The 26,886-nt window shown below is 35.2% G+C and overlaps 1 protein-coding gene across 1 annotated transcript in view; it reads right to left on the bottom strand.

Annotated features, from left to right (window-relative positions):
- The window catches only part of LOC6046215 (integral membrane protein DGCR2/IDD), a 153,964-nt gene that overhangs the window by 36,190 nt on the left and 90,888 nt on the right, over window positions 1-26,886 (bottom strand). Inside the window, exons 4-5 of the mRNA XM_038266318.1 lie at window positions 12,183-12,263; window positions 7,153-7,316 (exon numbers count right to left, since the gene is read on the bottom strand). Coding sequence (XP_038122246.1) covers window positions 7,167-7,316; window positions 12,183-12,263 — 231 coding nt within the window. The 3' untranslated portion in view covers window positions 7,153-7,166. The remainder of the gene's footprint in view (window positions 1-7,152; window positions 7,317-12,182; window positions 12,264-26,886) is intronic.

The raw sequence follows: 26,886 nt of genomic DNA, 5'->3' as shown, positions 1-26,886 counted from the left end.
TCCAGCTGTCATGTAAACATACTTTGAATGTGTTGGTAAATTTCTGACTAGAAAGCCTTATAGGTGGATCAATCTTTTTCATAACAAATTTGAAGAGAAATCTCTCACTTTTAAAACGCTCTTTAGTAGAGAGCCTGTATGGAGAATCAAAATGTTACTCTCAGTTTTCCAATCGAACTGTCAAATCGGGGATCCAATCGAGCAACAAGACCATGCTAGAACAAGGTCAGAATCAATTTAAAATAATTCAGGTCGAAAAAATGAGTTTAATTATATTCACAAACATTGTAAAACCGATGACCGTCGTCGGTAAAACTGTTGTTTTTATTAAAATGATAGTTTTTGTTAAGTTTGTGCTAGCTTGGTAAAAGAAACGTGCCAGCATAAAAAAAATACTACAAGTTTTTCAACTTTAAATTTGAATGACTTTGGGTGTTTAGAATTTCTCCCAGAACTCCCAGAATATCTCTTGATAATCAAAAAGGATTTACAAACCTTAAACAGCGTAGTAAAGGTGAGAGATTTCTCTACAAATTTACAATAAAAAATATTTTTTTGAGACCGATCCACCTATAAGGCCAGATCAATTAAAAATCTGTACCAAAAATATAATACCCTTAAATTTTAAAAACGTAATTTTAGAATATTTTATATAAATATGAATATTTTTATATAAATAGAATATTTTTATATAAATTTATGGATTCTGATCCAGGCCGGCAAAACACAACTTTCTACGTATAAATATCCGATGGGGTATCTCGGTTTATAATATTTCATTCCAGCCACGCCATGCGTTATTTTTAAATTATTATTAATTATTACAACCAGAAAATAATTTGAAAAGTGTAAAAATCTTTGCATAAATAATAAAAATACATATCTAGGAAGATATCAAATCACGAAACTTTGTAAACCTATAGTGATATGTTCACTCTTCGTTCCAAAAAACCATCGATGGCATAATATTTTTGGCTCGCCCAAGAGAAGAAATCGATTTCCCTCATGTGCTTGCTCCAGCTGTTGCCCAGCTGTACATCGGCAAGATACGCAGCCAATCGGCAGTAATCCATTTCCCGTTCCCGGGGTTCAATTCAATAATTCACTGGGAATGGGCTGCCCAGGAGATTGACCCGATGCTCTTTGAAGGCAAACGGCTCTATGTAGCAGCAGGAAAAGCCGCAAAGTGATGTTTTGGGCAGTGGTTTTTTGCTGAAACTGGTCTTCTACTGGTCGTGAGTGCTTTGCGGTTGAAATTTGACCTTTTTGGAAGGGGTTCGGTTGACTATTGAAGCAGCACGAAATGCAAATCCACCGATATGCTCAAATCTGTTAATAATTTCGCAAAATAAAGTCAAAAGCTCGCAGCTGAAGAAAGTAACCCTCTTGAATAATATTAAATATTTACACAACCCCCACGAAAAGAGCTGATAAATGGTGCAGCTAAATCAGCTCAAGTGGTGTTAAGTTTGCACTCCTCTCCCTTCCCTCACTGGCTGCGATAAAAGCTCATTGGCCCACATCGATCGATCCATCATTGCTGTCGGGGCTAGGTTCATCCTCCACAATCAACTTTTCAAGATCCATCACCGCATCGTAATCGTTCTCTCAGTATTGGCATTTAAAACCAATCAGGCTGTCTTCAACTCAATGCATTCAGGGTGGCAATAACTATTTTTTTTAAGTTGAAATATGTGTTTTAACTAACAAAAATGATTAATGATAAGACAAAAAAAAAACTCAATTACAAAACATTAAAGGGGTGATGAACCGAAAGCAATTGTGCTCATTTCGAAGGATCCCACGCAAGGGTGTTTCTCTTCAAAAGCGCCTCGTTACGCAAGGTTAAATTTGCATCATTTGCAACCCCTTCCACCCACGGTTGTGGATTACTTTAATGAGAATCGGTGTGGTTGGACCACCCAAGTCGGCAATCAAGGCTGCAATTACGACCTCCGGAACCTCTTCTGGGAAGCAGAAACCTAACGTTCTGTGGGCGTTCTAACGAGCATGGAAATGGACGATACTGGGCAAGTGAAATAGTGTTTTATCTGTCTTTTGAAGAAACTTTATTTAGATTTTAGATTGATGTTTAGCTGCTTGGAACAATTGAGTTTGAAGCGAAAGTGAGGAGAAAAAAAAAACAATGTTCAAAATCATTCAAAACATCATTAAATTGTATATGAAGCTTTGCACAAAAATGTTACGAATTCAACTTGTAATAACTACTAACAATTTTTGGTGTCCTTCCTCACATTCACGTGGTACTTTCATGAAAATAATTCTTCTTTAGAGAAGACCTCTATTACTAATTATAAAGCGAATCCCCAAAAAGAGCACGATTCGAAAAAGAAGTGGTCCAATTGGGCCCAACATTGATGTGGTGGTTTCAAAAAATAACAAGACCCGTAATTTTTTGTTTGGCCCATAGGGTGACCTACGTCGTATTAGGGTGGTCCGGATAGTTGCCATTTGCATCTATTTCACAAAAAAACACATTTAAAAAACATCATTCCGAAAATCAATTGATTTGAGCTCTCTTCGACGCAATTGAAAGGTGATCAGTTAGGCTTATAAAGAAAAATAGTCAGAAGGTTCCAGAATATAGCCAAATATTCTACCACAAAGCCTATGTTTGAGAATATGTTTACCAAATTAATTGGATAAAATTGCATAACATATCCAAAACGGTGGGGTTCAATCTACTGGATTCTGAGTTACGGTTTTTTTTTGGAAAAAATCTGTTTTTTTTTGACAAGCCACCCGCGAAACCGGGAGAAAATCTGATTTTTTAACTTCAGCCTATGATCTTTGCTTTTTTGGGTTCTATTTATTTGTAAATGAAAGACGCAATTTTTGGTGGACAAAGTTGGTGTCTGAAAATAGGTTCAATTCATGTGTACTTTACTTTTTTGGAAACGAACTTGATTTTCAATAAATGTGATTCGAATATTTGTTTCAACTTTGATTTTTAAAGGGTTTAAATGAATAAAAAAACGTTTGTATGCATGTTGTCCATCGCGGGAATTCCCGGGACAAAAATCCCGGGTTTTTTCCAATACCAGAAATTCCCGAATCCCTTATTTTTTAATTTGTCCCGGGAATACCCGAAATTGAAAACAAAACAAATTTTGGTCTAGAAATTTAGATTTGGGGGAGGAAATGAGGATAGGAAAAATGGAAGGTGGGAAAGGGATAATATGGATATATCATTTGATCAATAGAATATTATATAAAATAAGGGAAAAAAATATTCTATCAAATAATGATAGATAAAATGGATAGATCTCACCAAATCAAGATTCAGATTCAACGATCCATAATAAACCTCCTTCACAAGCAAAATTCCGATCCATCGGCTTGGTAGATTTCGTAGGGATCGGAACCCAACATTCCAATTTCCTTGGAACAGCTTCCCGACGTCTTCAACGATATCCATACGAAAAGAAAGTAGAAATCCCTTCTGGACCAACACTCGGAAGACTTCACTCTTTCTGCAGAAATGTCCAGTTCTTCGCTTTGGCAGCTTACACCTCACAAAGTTTTCCGCGGATGATGACATTACAACCAACTGTCAGAAAAGGCAAAATACGGATCTAATATCTGGTTTAGACACTTTAATTTTCCAAAATTTTCCTGGAAGGTTAATTTTAAATTCGAAAAAAAACATGTTGCAGCAAAAAAATTTCACGCCCGCACGCACCGATTACTACGATCCCAACAGTTGAATATTTAGTAATCGATAAGAATTTCAAAGCATTAAAATTTGTATTCGGCATATATCAGGATTAATTTGGCTTATTAGGAAAAATTGTTAAAATTTTAGTTTACAGATCCTCAAAATGCTTTGTGCCTTAAATATTTTGTATATTTTTTTTTAAAGATTTGTTATTTTCACACATATTTATGACTTTGAATTTGAAAAAAGTATGACATTAAAAAAAAATAACTATTCATCAGAAACCGGCATCTGGAGCAAATCAGGACAAATTTAACGAATTAAGATAGCTGTTTAAGCTTTTTTTTGGTTTAAGGTTCTGATTGTTTTGATTGATTTCGGTTACAACAGGAATAGAACAAAACAATTAGTACACCGATTTCCAAATGTATTGCTCAAAATCTCCTGTAACTACTCAGACTGCAGTCCCGATTATCCCCAGTGAACGGTAGTGACTTGAAGATAATTTTTAAAATATGTTTTAAATATAAAACATGAAATTCTATACTTATCCGAAGTGTTACATTGTCTGGTATAATTTTATGTCCTATTGTTTTAGACAGTTTCAATGAGATTGTTTAAGCTTTTGTAGTCATATTAAAAATTGTGCCTTTTTTAAATTCCAAAGCACATCAAAGATCACATTATCTAAAGACTGCTGTCCTTGTTCAGATTGTGTAGCTTGTCAACAATTAACATTTTTGAGCTAATTCTATGATAAAAGCTAGAAAAACATAACAAATATAATGAAAACATAGATTTGATAACTGCTTCATGTGTCAATCTGTCAAGTGCACAAAGTCAATCAATGAAAAATTGTCTAATCTTTCTGATTAAAATATTGTCACATTGTTAGAAATTGACCTAACATATGAAAACGTCCAAAATTGCTTTTATAGCGGAATTGTGGTTGAATGGGCCCTACATGATTTTTGCGGGGTACATTTTCACATAAGTTAAGTGTATTTTGGATGGCCTCATTAAGCCTCCTTTCTAAATACAGAAAGAAAGATGTTGACAAACGGGAAATCGGGGCAAAGTAGACCCTTTGCCATTGTCATTTATACATATCGATTCAGAATCACCAGCTGAGCAAATGTATGTGTGTTTGGCTGTATGTAGACATGTGTACCAAATCAATGTCACTGGAATATCTCGTCACTGACTGAGCCGATTTTGACCGTATTGGCTTCATTCGATTCGTCTTGAGGTCCCATAAGTCCCTATTGAAATTTATAAGATTTAGCAAAGCACATCAAAAGTTATTTTTAAAAACTGCTGCATATAAATTTAACAATTTGCAAAAAAGGGTGGTTTTTGCATGAAAACCTGCCATATTATATATTTTTAGATAAGTTCTGAAATGACCTATCTTGTGGATTAAGAATTTTCAAGATCAAAAATTAAAAGCAGTTTAAAAAATGGTCTGAATTGACATAACCTCAAATGGTCGGGTCTGATCGCCACGAAAAAGCCGTGAAGAGGGATGCCATTTTCCTCAAAGGCGTTGTCTGTATAATGTTGACAAAAAGTCTGTAGGTAGTCTGTTTGTTTTACTCGTCACTTATTTTTATTAGGACCTCTTAGGTGCTGCGATCACGTTAGGGGAGATTCATAAACCATGTGGACACTTTAGGGGGTTTCCAATCACTCAATAAATGAAAGGAAGGCATCAACCACCTGAAGGTGGATTAAGTAACGTTTTTAGATAAGAGACACTGTTTTTCATGCACGGGAACCAGCCGCGATTAAATAAGTCCGATGTTGGGCGAAATCGGCACTGTGGATTGTTTTTGTCATCTTAATGTTCATTTAATTTGGACACTCCAATGCCAAGGTGGTTCTCTGAGGATAATAGTGCCAGTTTTCAAAATTTTTAAGACCCTTATTGTGAATTTGGAAATGACTTAGGAAGGCAATATCCACTAACTTCGTAAAGATCAGTGTTCAAATTAATTTTAAGTCTTATTCTTTGTGTTTGTCTGTCGTTTGTTTGTCTACGAAATAACGTATTTCAAACTAGTTCATTAAATTAAAAATTCAATGCTTAACAGTTGATTCACTGCTCTAAAGCACAAACAACTTTATCTGAATTTCAATTCAATCCAAACGAAACTCCATCGTATCGATCGACCATGACCGAATGAGAAATCGAAAACTTTTGCCAACCCTTTCCCTACCCAAAAATGTATCCAATCCGGAGTTTCTTGCCAATGAAAAGTTGTCTTTCCATTTCCCTTTGCTGCTGCCGGTCTCAGCCCAACTTGTCACACTGTTCCAACTATCAATCGCTCGTTTATCTTGAATGAGTTTACTTGTTTTTTTTGCTTCCCCTTTCCCCTTGCTAACTGGAAAAATCAATAAAACTTCATCAGGCTACCACCACCACCACTGGACCACAGATAACAGACGTCCAATCTTAAACGCACACTTAAATTTGTTTCACTGCAGTTGCAGTAAACCGTTGTGCAACCGAGTAATGCCAGTAGAAACAACTGTTCAACTTTCACTTCCTTGCGCGTCTGTTGTCTGTGACCGGACTAAGCTGGCTTTCTTCGCAAAAGACCCCCCCCCCCCTGCTGTCCAATCCTCGATCTCAGTGGAAAATTATCTTAAAACTTGTTTTTCTTTTCCCTCTATTCTAATGGTATAGTAACTTGAAACTTGTGTTTGCTCGTCGTAACTTTCTTCGCTGGCGCTCATTCCAGGAGTGTGCGCGTCTTGTCCATCATTTTCATGAAGTCGTACAAGCTGCTGTTTTTGCTTTTGCTGGTAACTGCTGGTTGTTGAGTGAGTGTTGCTTTAAAGTATTTCTACGTGAAGTGTTTTTGGGCTTCTAGGAAGAAAAAGTCGTAAAAAACGGTTGAGTTTTGAAGGCGAAAAGACCGGCTCTAGAGTTCCGGGGATGGGGGAAAGAAATCAACTCTTTCTCGTTTGCTCTGTATAATTTTAACTTTTGACTGAAATTGATTAACCTTAGTTTCGCTAGAGTTCGGCAAACTCAACCGATTGGTAAGATTGTTGGAAAAGTTTTGCTCAAACTACTGCGCGCTATTGAATGTTAGTTCAGTAGATTTACAAAAAAGAGCCCTCCTATCAGCTGTTTGCCCTCGCTTGCGTTCTATTAAGTTTGCTAATTGGGATCATTTTTGCAGTTTTGCTCAATGTGTATAAATCTTAACTTTAATTATTATCGTTAAAAATTGGTTGCTCTTAATCTGCCGCTCCGACCTTCTAGTACTAGTTTCTTGCAATTTTTGGTTTAGTTTTCTTGTTAGTTTTTTTTTTCGTTTTCTTTTGCTAGTAACTGATTTTGGGTAGTTTTATGGTTTTGCATTCACCTTAGTAGTAGTTTTAGCTATCGACTAGCGTCGACAGAAACAAACAAACCGAAAATAGATAAAAATAAAACGCAAAAATAACACAATGCTTACGACTTGGGAGAGAGCTAGGAGGAGGGCAGGCGGTGCCTTAAGCTAGTGGACAGCGTGATGGCCAGGGCAGTGGCCGTGGCGCCCAGCACCCTGCTGGCGGACGTCTTCAGCGGATGGTTGGCACTGTTGCCAGCTAGGATTTCCGCGCGCTTCCGGAGGCGAGCCTGGAACGAGTGGAACAAGAATAGTTAACAACATTAAAAAAGCAAAAGCAGTAGTAAATACTAACTAATTTAAAATTAAATATTCTATTCTTTCATACCGATGATTTTCAAAATTATTTTAACGATATTTTTTTGAATTATCAACATTTATTCTACACTCAGTTGTGATGTGCCAAGTGTTTACATTATTTTAAATGGAATAGAGGACCCAAAAATTACCCATTAAATTCAAACATTTTGTTTAATTGCTGAAATTATTGTAGAACGACTTAAGACCTGAAGACTTTTCAACATAGTTTCCAATAAGTTAGACCACTTATATAAAAATATTCACTCACCAAAACAAAAATGTTTTGAAAATAGTTTTAAAATGTTGAATAAAGACACTTTTTTTAAAATAAGCTTTAAAACAACCAAAAAATTAATTAATGTGTCATTAAACGTGATTTGTGAAGCTACTAAAAGTGAAATAATCCATCAGATTTCATAACTTTGTATTGTTTTTATAAGGCATTCCTGTCTCAGTGGCCCAAGTGGATTTTTATTGAAAACTTCCTCTACCAAGCCTCTAAATGATTTAAAGATTTCGTTGCAGTTTGGGGGGCAAAAAAATCTAAATTGGAATAACAAGCCATATTTTGAACATTGAAAAGTGTTTTGAAATCCAATCAATGAATTTTTAATAAACCCAAACATGCTAAAAATTATTCAAAACACAGGGGAATGCATTTTGAAGTGAATTCAGCTGATTGCACTTCAATTTCCATAGAAATTTGAATTATTTTTTCCTTCCTAATTTTTTGGGCAAATTTTGAAGGAAAACTTTGCCAAAGCATATTAAAAATATTTGTATAAGCCTTTTTTTAAATTACATATTTTTGAAATAACGTATTTTTCAGAAATATTTGAGCATTTTCAAAATATAAGTTATTTTCAAACTCGAACAAGGCCGTTGCAAATATTTTTCAAAGTTTATGTCATTCCCCACCTTTAAAATCGTTTTTAAAAATCAGGGGGCAAAACTTTTTTTTTCAAAAGGCTTCAAAATTTTAAAGGAATTATAAATCTAACCAACTAAAAACAATTAGAAATGCATTTTCCTGCATTTAATTTCATATTTAGCATGTCTGGATTCAATAAAAAATAATTTCAATTTTTGTGGAACTCCAATGCATAGCACCGCAAAAAAAATTTGGTGAACAAAAAAACTCTCCAACACTTGGATATTTTGAAAACTAATGCTTGCAACACAACTGGGTAGGTGTAAAATGCACTTTAACCCTTTCAGGCCTGATGGGTCATATATGACTCAAATATCAAAATTTACAAAACCAGCCTATAATTTTCGTATGGTCATAAGAATCATTTTCCCATCATTAAGTAAATTTTTTTTTTTTGAAAATTCAGGCCTGAATGGGTTAAAGCACTTTTTTCATTCGAATGTTAACATGGCTTGTTATTTCAAATTTTTAGTTTTTAGTTTTTAGTTTTTAGTTTTTAGTTTTTAGTTTTTAGTTTTTAGTTTTTAGTTTTTAGTTTTTAGTTTTTAGTTTTTAGTTTTTAGTTTTTAGTTTTTGAGTCGTGTGGTGTTCGTCGGGGGGATCGGTGTGTGACGTCGCGCGCGAGAATCCGCGAGAAAGTGGTGAAAGATTCTGGAATCATTGAAAAGAAGTTCGGGTCAAGGCCTTGGAAGTTGGGCCATCAGTCGTGTGGTGTTCGTCGGGGGGATCGGTGTGTGACGTCGCGCGCGAGAATCCGCGAGAAAGTGGTGAAAGATTCTGGAATCATTGAAAAGAAGTTCGTGTCGAGGCCTTGGAAGTTGGGCCATCAGTCGTGTGGTGTTCGTCGGGGGGATCGGTGTGTGACGTCGCGCGCGAGAATCCGCGAGAAAGTGGTGAAAGATTCTGGAATCATTGAAAAGAAGTTCGTGTCGAGGCCTTGGAAGTTGGGCCATCAGTCGTGTGGTGTTCGTCGGGGGGATCGGTGTGTGACGTCGCGCGCGAGAATCCGCGAGAAAGTGGTGAAAGATTCTGGAATCATTGAAAAGAAGTTCGGGTCAAGGCCTTGGAAGTTGGGCCATCAGTCGTGTGGTGTTCGTCGGGGGGATCGGTGTGTGACGTCGCGCGCGAGAATCCGCGAGAAAGTGGTGAAAGATTCTGGAATCATTGAAAAGAAGTTCGGGTCAAGGCCTTGGAAGTTGGGCCATCAGTCGTGTGGTGTTCGTCGGGGGGATCGGTGTGTGACGTCGCGCGCGAGAATCCGCGAGAAAGTGGTGAAAGATTCTGGAATCATTGAAAAGAAGTTCGTGTCGAGGCCTTGGAAGTTGGGCCATCAGTCGTGTGGTGTTCGTCGGGGGGATCGGTGTGTGACGTCGCGCGCGAGAATCCGCGAGAAAGTGGTGGAAGATTCTGGAATCATTGAAAAGAAGTTCGGGTCAAGGCCTTGGAAGTTGGGCCATCAGCTCGGAAGGCAACGATTATGTTTCCCTGATCTATTTAAAATTGCACGTCGCCGAATAAATCGATAAATACAATAACATTTAATTTTGAAAGTCCTTCCCATAGCATCGTTGCTCGGATGGCACGACGGCGGTAGATGTGAAAAATCGCGATTGAGGAATTGATAAGTCCTTCTCATAGCGTCGTAGCTCAGAAGGCAACGATTATGTTTCCCTGATCTATTTAAAATTGCACGTCGCCGAATAAATCGATAAATACAATAACATTTAATTTTGAAAGTCCTTCCCATAGCATCGTTGCTCGGATGGCACGCCGGCGGTAAGATGTGAAAAGTCCTTCTTATAGCGTCGTAGCTCGGAAGGCAACGATTATGTTTCACTTTCTGGTCATATCATCTACCAAGATGAATCCTGACCTTCCCTTTCCTCCCCTACTAACACAATTCCCCACTTCCCGTGATGCTTGAAGGAGATGCTGTGGATTCAACGGTCTCATGCGGTGTCAACAGGTATAGAGCGACAAACTCTGTGTCTGATGAGTCTGCAACTTCAACTATCGGACTAACATTCCTACCTTTGTTGAACTGCATCTCCTTGGGGGGGCGCCGGTATTGACTTGAAGCAGAGATCTTCAGGGGTTATACAGTGAGGATGATTAGCTCCCACTAATCATCTGTTGGTTCATTGTGTAACTTCAGCTGATCCGTCAATAACGGAGTAGCAGCTCATTGGCAGTCAACCATGCTCATGCTCATGCTCATGCTCATGCTTTAAGTTTTTAGTTTTTAGTTTTTAGTTTTTAGTTTTTAGTTTTTAGTTTTTAGTTTTTAGTTTTTAGTTTTTAGTTTTTAGTTTTTAGTTTTTAGTTTTTAGTTTTTAGTTTTTAGTTTTTAGTTTTTAGTTTTTAGTTTTTAGTTTTTAGTTTTTAGTTTTTAGTTTTTAGTTTTTAGTTTTTAGTTTTAGTTTTTAGTTTTTAGTTTTTAGTTTTTAGTTTTTAGTTTTTAGTTTTTAGTTTTTAGTTTTTAGTTTTTAGTTTTTAGTTTTTAGTTTTAGTTTTTAGTTTTTAGTTTTTAGTTTTTAGTTTTTAGTTTTTAGTTTTTAGTTTTTAGTTTTTAGTTTTTAGTTTTTAGTTTTTAGTTTTTAGTTTTTAGTTTTTAGTTTTTAGTTTTTAGTTTTTAGTTTTTAGTTTTTAGTTTTTAGTTTTTAGTTTTTAGTTTTAAGTTTTTAGTTTTTAGTTTTTAGTTTTTAGTTTTTAGTTTTTAGGTTTTAGTTTTTAGTTTTTAGTTTTTAGTTTTTAATTTTAGTTTTTAGTTTTAGTTTTTAGTTTTTAGTTTTTAGTTTTTAGTTTTTAGTTTTTAGTTTTTAGTTTTAGTTTTTAGTTTTTAGTTTTTAGTTTTTAGTTTTTAGTTTTTAGTTTTTAGTTTTTAGTTTTTAGTTTTTAGTTTTTAGTTTTTAGTTTTTAGTTTTTAGTTTTTAGTTTTTAGTTTTTAGTTTTTAGTTTTTAGTTTTTAGTTTTTAGTTTTTAGTTTTTAGTTTTTAGTTTTTAGTTTTTAGTTTTTAGTTTTTAGTTTTTAGTTTCTAGCGACCCCTTAAAATAAAAAAAGTAATTTATTTCTCCACTGAACAACATTGTGATAAATTTCAAAAAAAAATCATGTACGTGATTGCACCAACCAACCCCAAATTTGATTATAATCTGTGTACAAACAAATAAAATTGAAAAACAGAAATAACACCATCAGCGGTTCAATCAGAGCTCACTTAAAAGGAGTGTGTATCTCTAGTGGCTGTGATTTTCAAACATGGCAAGATTGAATTATGCCACCGGAAGCGCCACTCCGGATGAAAAATCAATGTTCCCACACGGCGTGCAATCCCACGTGGGAATATTATCGAATTTTAGCAGCTTTCGTCGTCGTCGGTGGTGCTGCCCCGATACTAAAATTGACGAAATCATTTGGAAAAAAGGAGCGAAATCCGTTGATTGTTTTTGACATCCCCTGGATCGGGGTGGATGGGTATCTTGACGTGGTTGGGTCGTTTCCAAATTTATTTCGGAAACTTTCCCATGACATATTGATTCTGGCAGAAATGGAATCGATTCTGGTGCTATTGTAATTGAATTGAGGTCTGGATCGCATACAATGGAATGATACTAATTGAATATAACAAGTAATGAAAATTGAGTGGCAATTCGATTGTTTGGTAATGCGATTTGGGTGGAGGGAAATGAAAACTCGTAGCTGAATTTGAAAAATGTCGTTTATGGAACATTTTAAAATCCTCTCTTATCGATTATTTAATGTAGCTGTAGGTGCTTCCAAAGAGAAAGTTTTCAAATTACAGTTTATAAATTCTTTTCCTGACAATTTAAGATTTTTGCTTAAAGTATACTTCCATGTGCTTACCTGATACATCTCGTCCTCACCGGGCGGGTCTAAGCACTCAAATTCACAGCATCGTTCACCTACGCGAAACTTTTTACAAAACTGCAAAAAAAAAAAGAAGCAGAGAAAAAAGAACAGGAATAAATCGAGGGAAACAGCTGTGAAAGTTATGACGGCTCAAATGGGGATATTTATTGGAAATTTGCATAACGGTTCAGTTTTGGGCTAAAAGTCGTATGTGTGTTTGTGTAAATCAATTCCAAATTGGCCCCACATTCCGCCCCTTTCCGTAACAAAATATACATCGTAAATTTTGTGATTTATGGCTCTTGACACTTGCGCTCTGATTTCGTTTGGCCTCTTCAGGTCACGTTTTCATCATGTGCAAACTCATGAGGTAACTGTACCAATTTTTGCTCCTTTTTCAACTTCGTGGATTTTTTTTATCATTTTTGTTTGTTTGTGTCTGTTAAAACAAGAGCAGATTTTTTTTTCATAAAATAATAGAAGCTACATTTCCCAGAACCCACATTCAGTTGCGGTTGAGCGAGAAGTTAAGAGCCCCGCGCAAAATGACGTGATAACAAGAGCAACACTCCAGATCCCCGGTGCGAAAGGAGGGGGGGGGGGGGGGGAGAGAAGAGTAAAATAACTTTTTCCCCCACTTGACGCGCGAGGTTTATCCGGGAAAACTTCTGCTCAATAGGCATAATTACGAGAGTGCTCGCCGGGAAAACTTGCTGCGTTCGCTTTCACCTCTCGATTTTTCATGGTACTTGGGCACCTGAATTGGCGGTTGGAACTCTAACGATGAAGAGCGGGGAAAAGGGATTTTGAGTGGGGAAAAGTTAACAGTAGAAATTGATCAGCTGTTTGAAATAGTTTAAAATAATAACAAAGACTGTTCGTAATATTAAATCAACTCATTCGTTGATGGAAGTGTATCACAATCTCTGAAGAAGGTCAAGCTCGAAGAGCTAGACATGAAGAATTAATCTTAGAAACACAATCAGTTTATCCAAAACAACCATCCTTCTCAGAAGCTCAAAGCATCTTCAAAGGTCAATTGATTATTCAAGCGTGAAACGGACTCAAATTCTAGGTATTGTTGAAGCCTAGCATGAGGAAGTTTATGTGTGATGCAGTAATATATTGTACTGGTTAAATTTTAAATATTTTAAGCAATTCCAAATTTCAAGAAATTAGTTGATAGTTACCATGATTGCAACGAAAAAAGCAATTCAATCTCAAAATTCCGATCTCAAAATTGGGCATGAACTTAAAAAAATAAATTATTAATTGCCGACATATCGTTATTATTTTTGTTTTTTTTCCATTTCTTTTAGTCAAAGAAATCGTTTTTGGGCCATCCATAAACCACGTGGACACTTAAAATCAAGACTAATATTTCTTCAAATTAATTAGAATCCATTGTTCCATTTTCTTTTTAAAAAAGGAAGCCGATTTCCATAAAAATATAAAAAAGGTAAAAATATTTATGTGTTTTTCATATAAAAAATCGTTAGTTTTTTATTTTTGTATTTGTAGCGAAATTTCAAAATCGGGCTTTGTCATGCACACGCGATATATCTTGAGAGTTTTCATCCCAAATTTTAGCCAATTTGGTCCATCCCATCTCGAGATATCGCGGCACCAGTAAATCAACTCGGTGTTTCGAGAAAAATGCTCAGCAAGTTTGACATTCCGCTTTGCGCATGGCAAAATTTTAAAGTTAAATCGTCTCTAACTCAATGTAATATAATATAATACCCCTGACTCAAGGCGGTTTCAATAACACCGAAAAAGCAAAAACTGGAAATTTGGTTTATTGGACCTTTTAAAAAAAATCTAGATATCTTCATGAAACTTTCAGGAGTGATTGAAAATCATCTTTCTAGTGGATTCAATACATTTTCTGTAATATGATTTTTTTTTTTTATTTTCTACATGTGAGCAATTCTCTGAGATTTCGGTCATTCGATTTTTTTTTGTATTTTTTAATCTGGCTGAAACTTTTTTGGTGCCTTCGGTATGCCCAAAGAAGTTATTTTATCATTTTCCATACGCAGCTGTCCATACAAAATGATATGTGAAAATTCAAAATCTGTATCTTTTGAAGGAATTTTTGATCGATTTGTGTCTTCGGCAAAGTTGTAGGTATGGATATGGACTACACTGAAAAATATACACGGTGAAAAATTGGCGATTTTTATTTAACTTTTGTCACTAAAACTTGATTTGCAAAAACACTATTTTTATTTTTTGATATGTTTTAGAGGAATGACCAACTTTTCAGAAATTTCAGAATGGGAGTTATGATTTTTGAATCAATACAGATTTTTCAAAAATTGAAATATTGGTCGCAAAATTTTCAACTTCATTTTCGATGTAAAATCGAATTTGCAATCTTTAGTGAATTTTTGATAGTGCACCGTTTTCGTTATAACCATTTTTAGGTAACTATTTTGAAAATAGTCGCAGTTTTCATTTTAAAATTAGTGCCCATGTTTGCCCACTTTTGAAAAAATATTTTGAAAAGCTGAGAAAATTTTCTATATTTTGCTTTTGGACTCTGTTGATACGACTTAGTTGCTGAGATATTGCCATGCAAAGTTAAAAACAGGAAAATTGATGTTTTCTAAGTCTCACCCAAACAACCCACCATTTTCTAATGTCGATATCTCAGCAACTATACGTCCAATTTACAATGTTAACACATGAAACATTCGTGAAATTTTCCGATCTCTTCGAAAAAATATTTTCAAAAATTTAAAATCAAGACTAACATTTCAAACGGGCCAAACATTTAATATTACGGCCATTTGAAATGTTAGTCTTGAATTTAAATTTTTGAAAATATTTTTTTCGAAGAGATCGGAAAATTTTACGAATGTTTCATGCATTAACATTGTAAATCGGACCTATAGTTGCTGAGATATCGACATTAGAAAATGGTGGGTTGTTTGGATGAGACTTAGAAAACATCAATTTTCCTGTTTTTTAACCTTTGCATGGCAATATCTCAGCAACTAAGCGTCGTATCAACAAAGTCCAAAAAAGCAAAATATAGAGAATTTTCTCAGCTTTTCAAAAATATTCAAAAGTGGGCAAACATGGGCACTATTTTAAAAAAATGAATAACTGCGGCTATTTTCAAAAAAGTTACCTAAAAATGGTTATAACTTTAAAACGGTGCACTTTATCAAAAATTCACTCAAGTACTTTTTGATTGCAAATTCGATTTTACATCGAAAAATGAAGTTGAAAAATTTTTGCGACCAATATTTCGATTTTTTGAAAAAATCTGTATTGATTCAAAAAATCATAACTCGGTCAAAGATTTTTTGCCCATTCTGGAAATTTCTGAAAAGTTGGCATTTTATGTCCTCTAAAACATATAAAAAAATAAAAAAAATTAAAAATAGTGTTTTTTTTGCAAATCAAGTTTTAGTGACAAAAAGTTAAATTAAAAATCACCAAATTTTTTTTTACCGTGTATCATTTTTTTCAGTGTAGTCCATATCCATACTTACAACTTTGCCGAAGACACCAAATCGATCAAAAAATTCCTTCAAAAGATACAGATTTTTGAATTTTCACATATCATTTTTGTATGGACAGCTGCCAAATTTGTATGGAAAATTATATGGACAAACTAATGATGCAAAATGGCTTCTTTGAGCATACCGAAGGCACCAAAAAAGTTTCAGCCGGATTAAAAAATACAAAAATTAAAATTAAAGAAAAAAAGACCGATTCCGTAGAGAACTGCTCATGTATGTAACCCCTTAAGCCTTTGGGTAACAATGAGACACTTTGATTTTTCTTCATCAAACTTTTTAGAATTTATGGCAATCTTACAAAACATGAATTGGAAGTGATTTTTAGCACATTTATTGAGTTTTAACGTTATTTAATCAATGATATAAAGTTATTTATTATAAGTATAAGGTTTTTATACAATTTAAATATTTTTTAGTTTGGAGCGGCCGTGGCTGGCTTGGTTACACTGTTCACTTTGTAAGCGAATGGTCCTGGGCTCGATGCCCATCTACTCCCAAACGAGAAATTTTATGATTTAGAAATACTTGAAATACTGAATATGAACGAAAAATCAAAATCATTCGAGGTGGGGTTCGATCCCCCGTCCGTTGGATTAGTAAGCGACGGCTTGGTGAGCTACCACTGGAATTAGGAATACTGTTGCTATACACGCTGGGTCTTTGTCCATTTGACAAGGGTTCGGAAGTTCTAAATAACGTTTGAATCCGATTGATGCTAACGTTCTTCAGGGCGGGGCTTGTCGATTCAAGCTGAGGTTACCTCGCGCTCGGCTAGACAGCGTAGAAATGGGTCTCCGAAGCTCGGCAGAGCTAACACCATCCAAATGCCTATGCGAGTTATTTGCATGTATAGACAGCAATTCCCCATGAAAACAGCATGATTAGGAAAAAAAGTTTTCCGATCGGGTTCAAAATTTTTCTGGGGGTTCCTTGTCTGAAAATCAAGCCAAGGATACTAGATGACACCAGAAAAAGGGCAGCTTCTTATTTTTATAAAACTTTCATTTTTTAAAGGGTTTAAATGGATGAAAATAAACATTTTTATGCATGTTTCTATTGTGAAATTGTCTCAGGAGCACGAATATGATAAAATTATCACCAGAAAATAGGATCTAAGGGGTCCCCCGAGCAAAAATTTACAACCAAAAAAATCACTAAAAGTAAAAGTGTTTATTTAATATGTTAAACTGCCTTACCCAAAGTGTTCTTAGTCTCGGATGGTAGTCTAAGATGTCCCCTACAAGCTGCAGGTCGTACCGAGTTGATATCTGGATGGAACACTTTTTTATTTGAGTTTGAAAATTATGCTATTTTTTCACTAAATTGCCAACAACTCCCTTTACATTTAACCAATTGGGATGTTCTACCCTGCATTTTGTTGCCTTTTTCAAGCCCTTTCAGATGCATTTTGAATTTTGAAAATAAATTGAATTTTGCCTAAGTTATAGCAATTTTAAGATTTTTTACGTTTTTGAACCTTCAAACTTTGTGTCCCGATTTGCCCCACTTTCCGTTGACCTAGAGTGCTCATATTTTGGCCAGATGCTAGTTTTATATGTACAAACAACCCCTGAAAATTTCAGGCAGATTGGTGAGGTCGATGCGAGATGGGCATGCTTTGCTCGTGGACTCGCTCTTAAGATTTTCCAAAAAAATCTTGTCACCCTTATAATCATTCCTCCTCAATATCAAAAAACAATAGAAATCCCCTCGATTTACGCACAAGTACGGACGCAACAAATGAAAAAAGTACGAATTATTTTACCAAGCATTAAGCAAAAACATCATCCCCGGTAATGTTTGGATTTGTTTCGTGAAATCACGAAATAAAATAAGACAGATTCGTTGTCGCTCGAGTGAGCACGTTTTCGATCCGAATCGATACCACTCCGCCTAGGTTGTTGCTGTTGTTTTGGGAGATAAAGGGGGAGGTTTGGAATATATGCCAATTTAGTCTCTTTTGGCAACGATGGCTTGGAATGAATCAAATCACAGCTCTTGATGAAGGTATCAGTTCTTTCGTTTAGAATCAGTTTGTAATTGGGAAAATGCTGTTGACTACATTGTTATGATATTTTTTTTTCAAATGTTAGCCTGAGACGCAAGCGTGCTGTAAATAACATCCTAACAAGTTTCATGTGCATGCTGTTTGTGTTGCGCCAAATTGGTCACTAACACATTCCGGGAATTTCTGCGCTCTATTCCGGGGGGAGAGCGGCACATCAGCCAGCTCTGCTCACGACAGCACCCATTGAAAACTGCATCAATAAATAATCGAGTGAAAAAGGCGAGGAAATTTCCAATTTGTCCTCACCAAGCTTTTTTTTTTGCTGCTGCTGCTCCTCCCAGAATTTGCATCACAACCGTTCCACTTTGGGTGCACCTGGGGAAAAAGCAACAACCCGACCCACTCTGGCTTGCATTCGTAATGAAGAGCAGTGAAATAAAATTTCCGGATAACTCGTTCAGCAGCTGAAAAGACGAAGATTTCCCGTTGGAGGAATTCCAAACAGAAAAGCATAAAGCGATTAATGCTTCTCGTAACTGTTTGTTATTCCTCATTTCTCACGCTAGTCCAATGCATTCATAATTCAATCATGGCATGAAGTTAGTTCTACTTTTGCCCATGCTAGTAACAATTTGCATCTTTTTCCCTTAATAGTCACTAAAGTCATACAACTTGGAAATAATCTGGGTGATCAACAACAGAACCCTTTCTTTTTGTAATAGCCTGTTCATCAAATTTGTAGAAATTTTGTATTTTTGTATTTTTGTTTTTTTGTATTTTTGTATTTTTGTATTTTTGTATTTTTGTATTTTTGTGTTTTTGTGTTTTTGTATTTTTGTATTTTTGTATTTTTGTATTTTTGTATTTTTGTATTTTTGTATTTTTGTATTTTTGTATTTTTGTATTTTTGTATTTTTGTATTTTTGTATTTTTGTATTTTTGTATTTTTGTATTTTGTATTTTGTATTTTGTATTTTTGTATTTTGTATTTTTTTTTATTTTTGTATTTTGTATTTTTGTATTTTTGTATTTTTGTATTTTTGTATTTTTGTATTTTGTATTTTTGTATTTTTGTACTTTTGTATTTTTGTATTTTGTATTTTTGTATTTTGTATTTTGTATTTTTGTATTTTTGTATTTTTGTATTTTGTATTTTGTATTTTTGTATTTTGTATTTTTGTATTTTTGTATTTTTGTATTTTTGTATTTTTGTTTTTGTATTTTGTATTTTTGTATTTTTGTATTTTTTTTTTTGTATTTTTTTTTTTTTTGTATTTTTGTATTTTTGTATTTTTGTATTTTTGTATTTTTGTATTTTTGTATTTTTGTATTTTTGTATTTTTTTGTATTTTGTATTTTGTATTTTTGTATTTTGTATTTTGTATTTTTGTATTTTTGTATTTTTGTATTTTGTATTTTGTATTTTTGTATTTTTGTATTTTGTATTTTGTATTTTTGTATTTTTGTATTTTGTATTTTTGTATTTTGTATTTTTGTTTGTATTTTGTATTTTGTATTTTTGTATTTTTGTATTTTTGTATTTTGTATTTTGTATTTTGTATTTTTATTTTTGTATTTTGTATTTTTGTATTTTTGTATTTTTGTATTTTGTATTTTTGTATTTTTGTATTTTTGTATTTTTGTATTTTTGTATTTTTGTATTTTTGTATTTTTGTATTTTTGTATTTTTGTATTTTTGTATTTTTGTATTTTTGTATTTTTGTATTTTTGTATTTTTGTATTTTTGTATTTTTGTATTTTTGTATTTTTGTATTATGCAAAATGGCTTCTGTGAATACCCCAAATCCATGGCTAAAGTTTCGTCCAAGTAAAAAAAAAAACCACTTAAAGTCTTTTATAAAAACCGATGCTCAACTTTTTCCAATCGCAAACTAGGTTCATAGTAACCTCCAACCACTTCCGCTCTTTTCATTCCAGTTCATTTGTAGCATCACTTCGGACTTTTGCCAACCTGCCGGGAATCCCGCCGTTTGAGAGTTCAGAAAACGTTTCCTTAAGTAAACCCGAGGCCCCGAGAACAAAGCGGATATCATCAATTACGGAATCGGAACCGTATTACTTTGCCCCGTACCACAAACGGTGCCACCAACCAATCTTTTCCGCACTCGTGCACCTGAAAAGTGGCCCCCTCCCCGCTTCTACCCTTGATCCTAAGGGTGTCTGAGGAGTGAGTGGGCATTCTTCAACAATTCACCTTCCGGTCGTTTGAACCCTGTCATGTCCAGGAATCTTTAAGAAATGAACAGAAAAAAACAAGAAAACCCTTCTTATTATTTCCCGAAGTGTATTTTGCAAACAGATATTTTCTTTATTTAAGTATTTAAAATCTTTAAAAATAATAACAAAAATGGTCTTCACAGGGTTTCCAGTTGTGCACTTTGTACCCACATGGCACTGCAGAAAGGATATGAAATTGTTTAAGAGGCCCTAGTCATGCGAGCCCTGACTTGGCCTGATCCCAGCGACGGGTACGACCGTATACCGAGTGGTGTTACAGTGCAGAGTGTGTGTGCCTTCAGGGGCTCTTCAGAAAACGTATAGTACAGCGGAAGGTTTCCGTAAGGTAGGTGGTAGGTAGGGTTAGGGCTGGGCTCGTTCTTGCCAGCCTAGCTCTGGATATCACCATCGGTAAATGCGATCAATCAAGAGATTAATCGAATTATGTACCACTTTGGTAATCTGTTTTAAAACTTCTGGGGTGGGCTGCACGATTGATGGTTTAAAATGAAAAATCCGAGATTTTATATTTAAGTTCTTCGTAACATATATAAAATACATAATAAGGAAATTTTGATTCGAATCGTTTTGATTATGTTTTTTCTTCGATAAGTTCTTGAAATCGATAACTTGTTATATGTAATGATCATTTTTTTAAGGCTGTGACTTTACCGAAATTCATAAATGAGATCACCATAGTTGATTTTTTTATTAAATGCATCATTTTGGCTCATTTGCATGCTACGGGTTCACAGCCATCCCTTAGTGATGTGGTGCTTCAAATTAATGTTGAATTATCTCTCAAATTCAAATTTTTTTCCTCGCAAAAATACCCTGATTAGTGTTCATTTGTCTGTTTGCCCTTTTGGAGGCTGTGGGGTAGTTGGTAGAGTTTAGGGGAAAGAATGTGAATAAATTGGTGAGTATTTGTGAGCTGTTTGAAATTGTGAAAAAGGTATAGAGAAATTTGTCGTATTTCAAAAAATGTCAAATTTTAAAAATATTAAAAAGTAACTTTTCTAATTCCCAAGCCCCACTAACACGCCAAAGTGTCTAACTGCATATACAGTATGTAAAAAAAGTATTTACACCCCTTGGGCACTATGCACATTTTGTGATGAAACATGTAAAAAAATTAAAGTTTGACAGGAACCTAGAACTACGTTTTGTTCAGAAACTCATGCCAAACATTTTGCTACAAAAAGCTCATGAAAAGATGATTTCTATAAAAAGTTATATAACAAATACTATTACGAAAATAAAACAAAGGTGCAAAAAAAGTTTGTACACCTTTCGAAAAATTTACATAAATAATGTTATTTGTTGACAAATCACCATAAATCCAGTCTCCCAAATCCAAATAGGCATCCTTGACTGATTAAAAAAATAATTTGGATTGAATATAAAGTTTACTAACTACTTAGTACTTAGTAACGTTGTTATGGTTTCGCTTGAGCAACACAGAAAAAAATAATGTAAATTTGGAAGCTTTAATTTTGGAAGGTTGAATATTACCTCTTTTATGATGTAATTTTACCTCAATTTAGACTGAAAAAGTGACATTACAACAGAAAAGTGGTAAAATTACACATTTCCAGAGGTAAAATTACACCTTTTTTCTGACATAAAAGATGTACCCCTTCCCAGATGTAATATTACCATGATTTTTTTTTCTGTGAACCTGCCAAAAATGTATGGAATTTCGATCAAACTTACTTTTTGCTCATGTATTTAAAAACGTAGGTTTTAAAGAAAACCTAGATGTATGGGTATCAAAAGATCGGAAATTTTATGCCCTTTCCGATTCCACATAGGTTGTGAATCGTGGACCGGTTCGGATGCCGGCGGATTTTCCGACGACGTAATTCCGGGTTGGTACGAAATTCCAACGAAAAATCTATTCTATCGCTACAAATACCCCCAAAACGGTGTTATACACACTCCAAAATGTTTATTCAGCAATTCTATGATAATATATTGACATTTAGTTGAATTAAAAGTTTTTTTATTTTATAATTAAGTTTAGATAAGTTTTATATAGAATTTCCAGAGTTATATAAACTTTTATACTAAGTAGTTCGTAAACTTTATATTCAATCCAAATTATTTTTTTAATCAGTCAAGGATGCCTATTTGGAGTTGGGAGACTGGATTTATGGTGATTTTTCAACAAATAACATTATTTATTTTAATTTTTCGAAAGGTGTACAAACTTTTTTTGCATCTTTTTTATTTTCGTAATAGTTATTGTTATATAACTTTTTATAGAAATCATGGAGCGGCCGTGGCTGACTGGTTACGGTGTTCGCTTTCTATGCGAATGGTCCTGGGTGTAGGGATTATGGGTTGCAGGATTGAATATGTAATAAATTATTAAATGAGTATTTATTATAACATTGATATAAATCATAAATAATAGTTAAGAGCGCAACAAAAAGTGCGCACCTTCATGAATATTGCCTTGTTAGCTGATTGCGGATGGAGTGCAAGAGCGCGCTAGCGAGCTGCGAGAGAGAACAACAAGCGAGAAAACAACGAGATGCGCGCGGCTGGCGAAAGAGAGAATGAAGATTGTCAAATCAGTTTTGTGGTTAATTTCTGTGGAATAAGACGTGTTGTTTGTTAATTGCAAAATATCTGTGTTTTTATTATAAAAGAAAGTCCCCGATCACGACACTGGGTTCGATTCCCATCTGCTCCCAACGAGAAAGTATAGGAAATATTAATCTTGAAACTCTGAACATGAACGAAAAATCAAAGTCGCTCGAGTCGGGGTTCGATCCCCCGTCCTTTGGATTGGTAAGCAAAAATGCTAACCACTAGGCCATCACGGCTTGGTGAGCGACGTCTGGAATTTGGAATACTGTTACTATCAAACTATATACGCGCTGGGTCCCTGTCCATTTGACAAGGGTTCGGAAGTTCTAAATAACGTTTGAACCCGATTGGTGCAAACGTTCTTCAGGGCGGGGCTTGTCGATAAAAGCTGAGGGACCTCGCGCTCGGCTAGCCAGCGTAGAAATGGGTCACCGAAGCTCGGCAGAGCTAACACCTTCCAAATGCCTATGCGAGTTATTTGCATGTATAGAATGTAGATCTAAAAAATACATGGAAACAACTCAATTTGTAAGAAGCGACCGCGTGGTCCCGTTTGGTTGGTTGCACACACACACACACACATAACTTTTTATAGAAATCATCTTTTCATGAGCTTTTTGTAGCAAAATGTTTGGCTTGAGTTTCTGAACAAAACGTAGTACTAGGTTCCTGTCAATTTTTGAATTTTTTACATGTTTCATCACAAAATGTGCATAGTGCCCAAGGGGTGTAAATACTTTTTGCCTTCCTCACGTTACTGCGGAAAGGCTATAAAATCACTCGAAAAATGAACTTCTCAATTAGACCTCCTAGGCCCACCTTCATGTATACCTATCGACTCAGAATCAAATTCTGAGCAAATGTCTGTGTGTGTGGTGGGATGTTGATCAAAAAATTGTCACTCGATTATCTCGACATTGGCTAAACCGATTTTGTCCGTTTTGGCCTCATTCGATCCGTCTTGGGGTCCCATAAGTCGCTATTAAAAATCATGCAGTTTAGTTAAGTACTTCAAAAGTAATGCTTAAAAAACGATTTTAACAAAAGTCCGGAAGATTGTAAAAAGGGTGGTTTTTGTAAGAAAACCCGTCATGCTATACATTTTCAGAAAGGTATTTAAAAGACCTTTCCAGCGCGTCCAAGACATTGAAGATCTGACAAATCTATCAAAAGTTATAAGCACTTAAGTGTTATTTATACGCTTTTTGGAGGCCGGATCTCAGATATGTTCATGAAAACGTTGTCCGGATCTCTCATGCGACCTATCGTTGGATAGGTATTCAAAAGACCTTTCCAAAGCGTCCAAAACATTGAAGATCTGACAACCCTATCAAAAGTTATATGCAATTAAGTGTTATTTACGCACTTTTTGCATTTTGGATAGGGACCATCCATAAACCACGTGGACACTTTTGTGGGATTCTCAACACCCCCCCTCCCCTTCGTGGACAATTGTCCATATAAAAAAAACTTTTTTGTATGGAGCGTGGACAATCGCCATAGCCCCCCCCCCCCTTCAGTGTCCACGTGGTTTATGGATGGTCCCATAGCACCCTTTAAATGTGAGGAAGGCGCCAACCACCTAAGGGTGGATTAAGTAACGTTTTTTACATACTGTAACTAGGATTCATTAGGATAATTTTTGATTGTTTTTTGTTGTTTGTTTTTCTTTGATATTTTTTTTGCTATCTTCATTTCAGATTTTTAGAGAGAATTTAGAGAAAATGTTTGATTTTGATTTTTGGTCTGAAGTCTCTTCGAAATCATTATTTTCGTCTTAATTTTTCATGTTTTTGAATGTAATGATCTTGGTTTCCAGGTCAACATTGAAAAATCTGGCTAAATATCGATTTTTTTTATAATTATGCGTAGGTTATGAGGGAGGACATGAATTAGTAAAAAAGTTTCGAATTCAGATGTTTTAATTGATTTTTTGGTTCAAAAAAGTTTGATTTTACATTTGTATTATGATAAAAATTGCCATAATTTTCGATTTTTTTTTTACAAAATCTGTCAAAATCAGGCTCAGATAATGAATAATCTATCATCTAGCTGACACTTGAAAAATCTGGCACTCCAGATTGTCTGGCCACCTGGCAACCTTGGTTATGGTTTCATGAAGAAGTCACAAGCCAATATATACAATATATTGTTTATAGCCAATGTTTATTCATCCAAAGTCCAAATGCAGAAAAATAATAACAAGCTTATGCTTCTAAGAACTGCTATTGTTACAATACCAACTTCTGCAACCCCTTCCCGTAATATTATTTGTGGAAATATTATTGCACAGCACCTAATCTGATGTTTGTGATATTGATCGGTTCAGCAACGCTATGATTGCAAACATTGACAGTAGTTGGTTGTGGAAGGGCATTTCATTAGCAACTGTAAATAATTGATGGCCTCTAACAATCGTTTGGCACAAATGGGTCAACATTCGGTGCAGCCTGTTTAGCTTCAGCTGCAGGTTATTGCCATGATTTCCACCCAACGCCATCTGGAAATTAATCCCGGAAATCAAATATCACGTTGATGGCGAAAACATTCGCGCCATTGTCATTGGATGCTCCCTCGGGCATGAGAGATCTGCTCGAACACTTGGAAATTCATTTCCATCGAGCCGAAACGAAAATGGGCTCTACACGTACTGTAGGGCTAAGTGAGAAGGAGGAGAGATTCTGCCGGATGGATGCCTTCTCCAACCGGTCGGATTCCGTGTTCCAGAAGCGGCACGGATTGACGCGCAACGTGTAAAGCAGCACGGCAAATCTCCGCTGCTGCTGCGTCTATGCTGGTGGAGCATTGAATGGGCTACTGATGGATGGATGGATGGATGGTTGAAGCATGCTACTCAATCGATCCAATCATCGTTAGAGAGCTTCGTTCAAATTTCAGGGTGATACACCAAACGTGGTGAAATCTGAGCGATGTGTACTCTGCATATTTGTGTCAGTTACCGTGCAATCAATGACTGTTGGAGTAATTCATGATTCATAATTCTCCGCCAACTCACACAGCAGTTGCCCCGACCCCTCTTCGATTTGCGTGAAACTTTGTCCTAAGGGGTAACTTTTGTCCCTGATCATGAATCCGAGGTCCGTTTTTTGATATCTCGTGACGGAGGGGCGGTACGACCTCTTCCATTTTTGAACATGTGAAAAAAGAGGTGTTTTTCAATAATTTGCAGCCTGAAACGGTGATGAGATAGAAATTTGGTGTCAAAGGGACTTTTGTGTAAAATTAGACGCCCGATTTGATGGCGTACTCAGAATTCCGAATAAACGTATTGTTCATCGAAAAAAACACTAAAAAAGTTTTTAAAATTCTCCCATTTTCCGTTACTCGACTGTAAAAAATTTTGGAACATGTCATTTTATGGGAAATTTAATGTACTTTTCGAATCTACATTGTCCCAGAAGGGGAATTTTTTCATTTAGAACAAAATTTTTCATTTTAAAATTTCGTGTTTTTTCTAACTTTGCAGGGTTATTTTTTAGAGTGTAACAATGTTCTACAAAGCTGTAGAGCAGACAATTACAAAATTTTTGATATACAGACATAAGGGGTTTGCTTATAAACATCACGAGTTATCGCGATTTTACGAAAAAAAGTTTTGAAAAAGTTGGTCGTCATCGATCATGGCCATTCATGGTCACCCACGACAGACACGGACGACGAAACAAAGAGCAAAAAGTAACTTTTTCAAAACTTTTTTTTCGTAAAATCGCGATAACTCGTGATGTTTATAAGCAAACCCCTTATGTCTATATATCAAAATTTTGTTAATTGTCTGCTCTACAACTTTGTAGAACATTGTTACACTTTGAAAAATAACCCTGCAAAGTTAGAAAAAACACGAAATTTTAAAATGAAAAATTTTGTTCTAAATGAAAAAATGACCCTTCTGGGACAATGTAGATTCGAAAAGTACATTAAATTTCCCATAAAATGACATGTTCCAAAATTTTTTACAGTCGAGTAACGAAAAATGGGAGAATTTTTAAAACTTTTTTAGTGTTTTTTTCGACGAAAAATACGTTTATTCGGAATTCTGAGTACGACATCAAATCGGGCGTCTAATTTTACACAAAAGTCCCTTTGACACCAAATTTCTATCTCATCACCGTTTCAGGCTGCAAATTGTTGAAAAAAACCTCTTTTTTCGCATGTTCAAAAATGGAAGAGGTCGTACCGCCCCTCCGTCACGAGATATCAAAAAACGGACCTCGGATTCGTGATCAGGGACAAAAGTTACCCCTTAGGACAAAGTTTCACGCAAATCGAAGAGGGGTCGGGGCAACTTTTCCCGATTTCG

The sequence above is a fragment of the Culex quinquefasciatus genome, chromosome 3 (assembly GCF_015732765.1).
Source record: "Culex quinquefasciatus strain JHB chromosome 3, VPISU_Cqui_1.0_pri_paternal, whole genome shotgun sequence".
Lineage (NCBI taxonomy): Eukaryota > Metazoa > Arthropoda > Insecta > Diptera > Culicidae > Culex > Culex quinquefasciatus.
The sequence above is the reverse complement of the archived record's forward strand: the minus strand, read 5'-3'. Positions and strand labels throughout refer to the sequence as shown.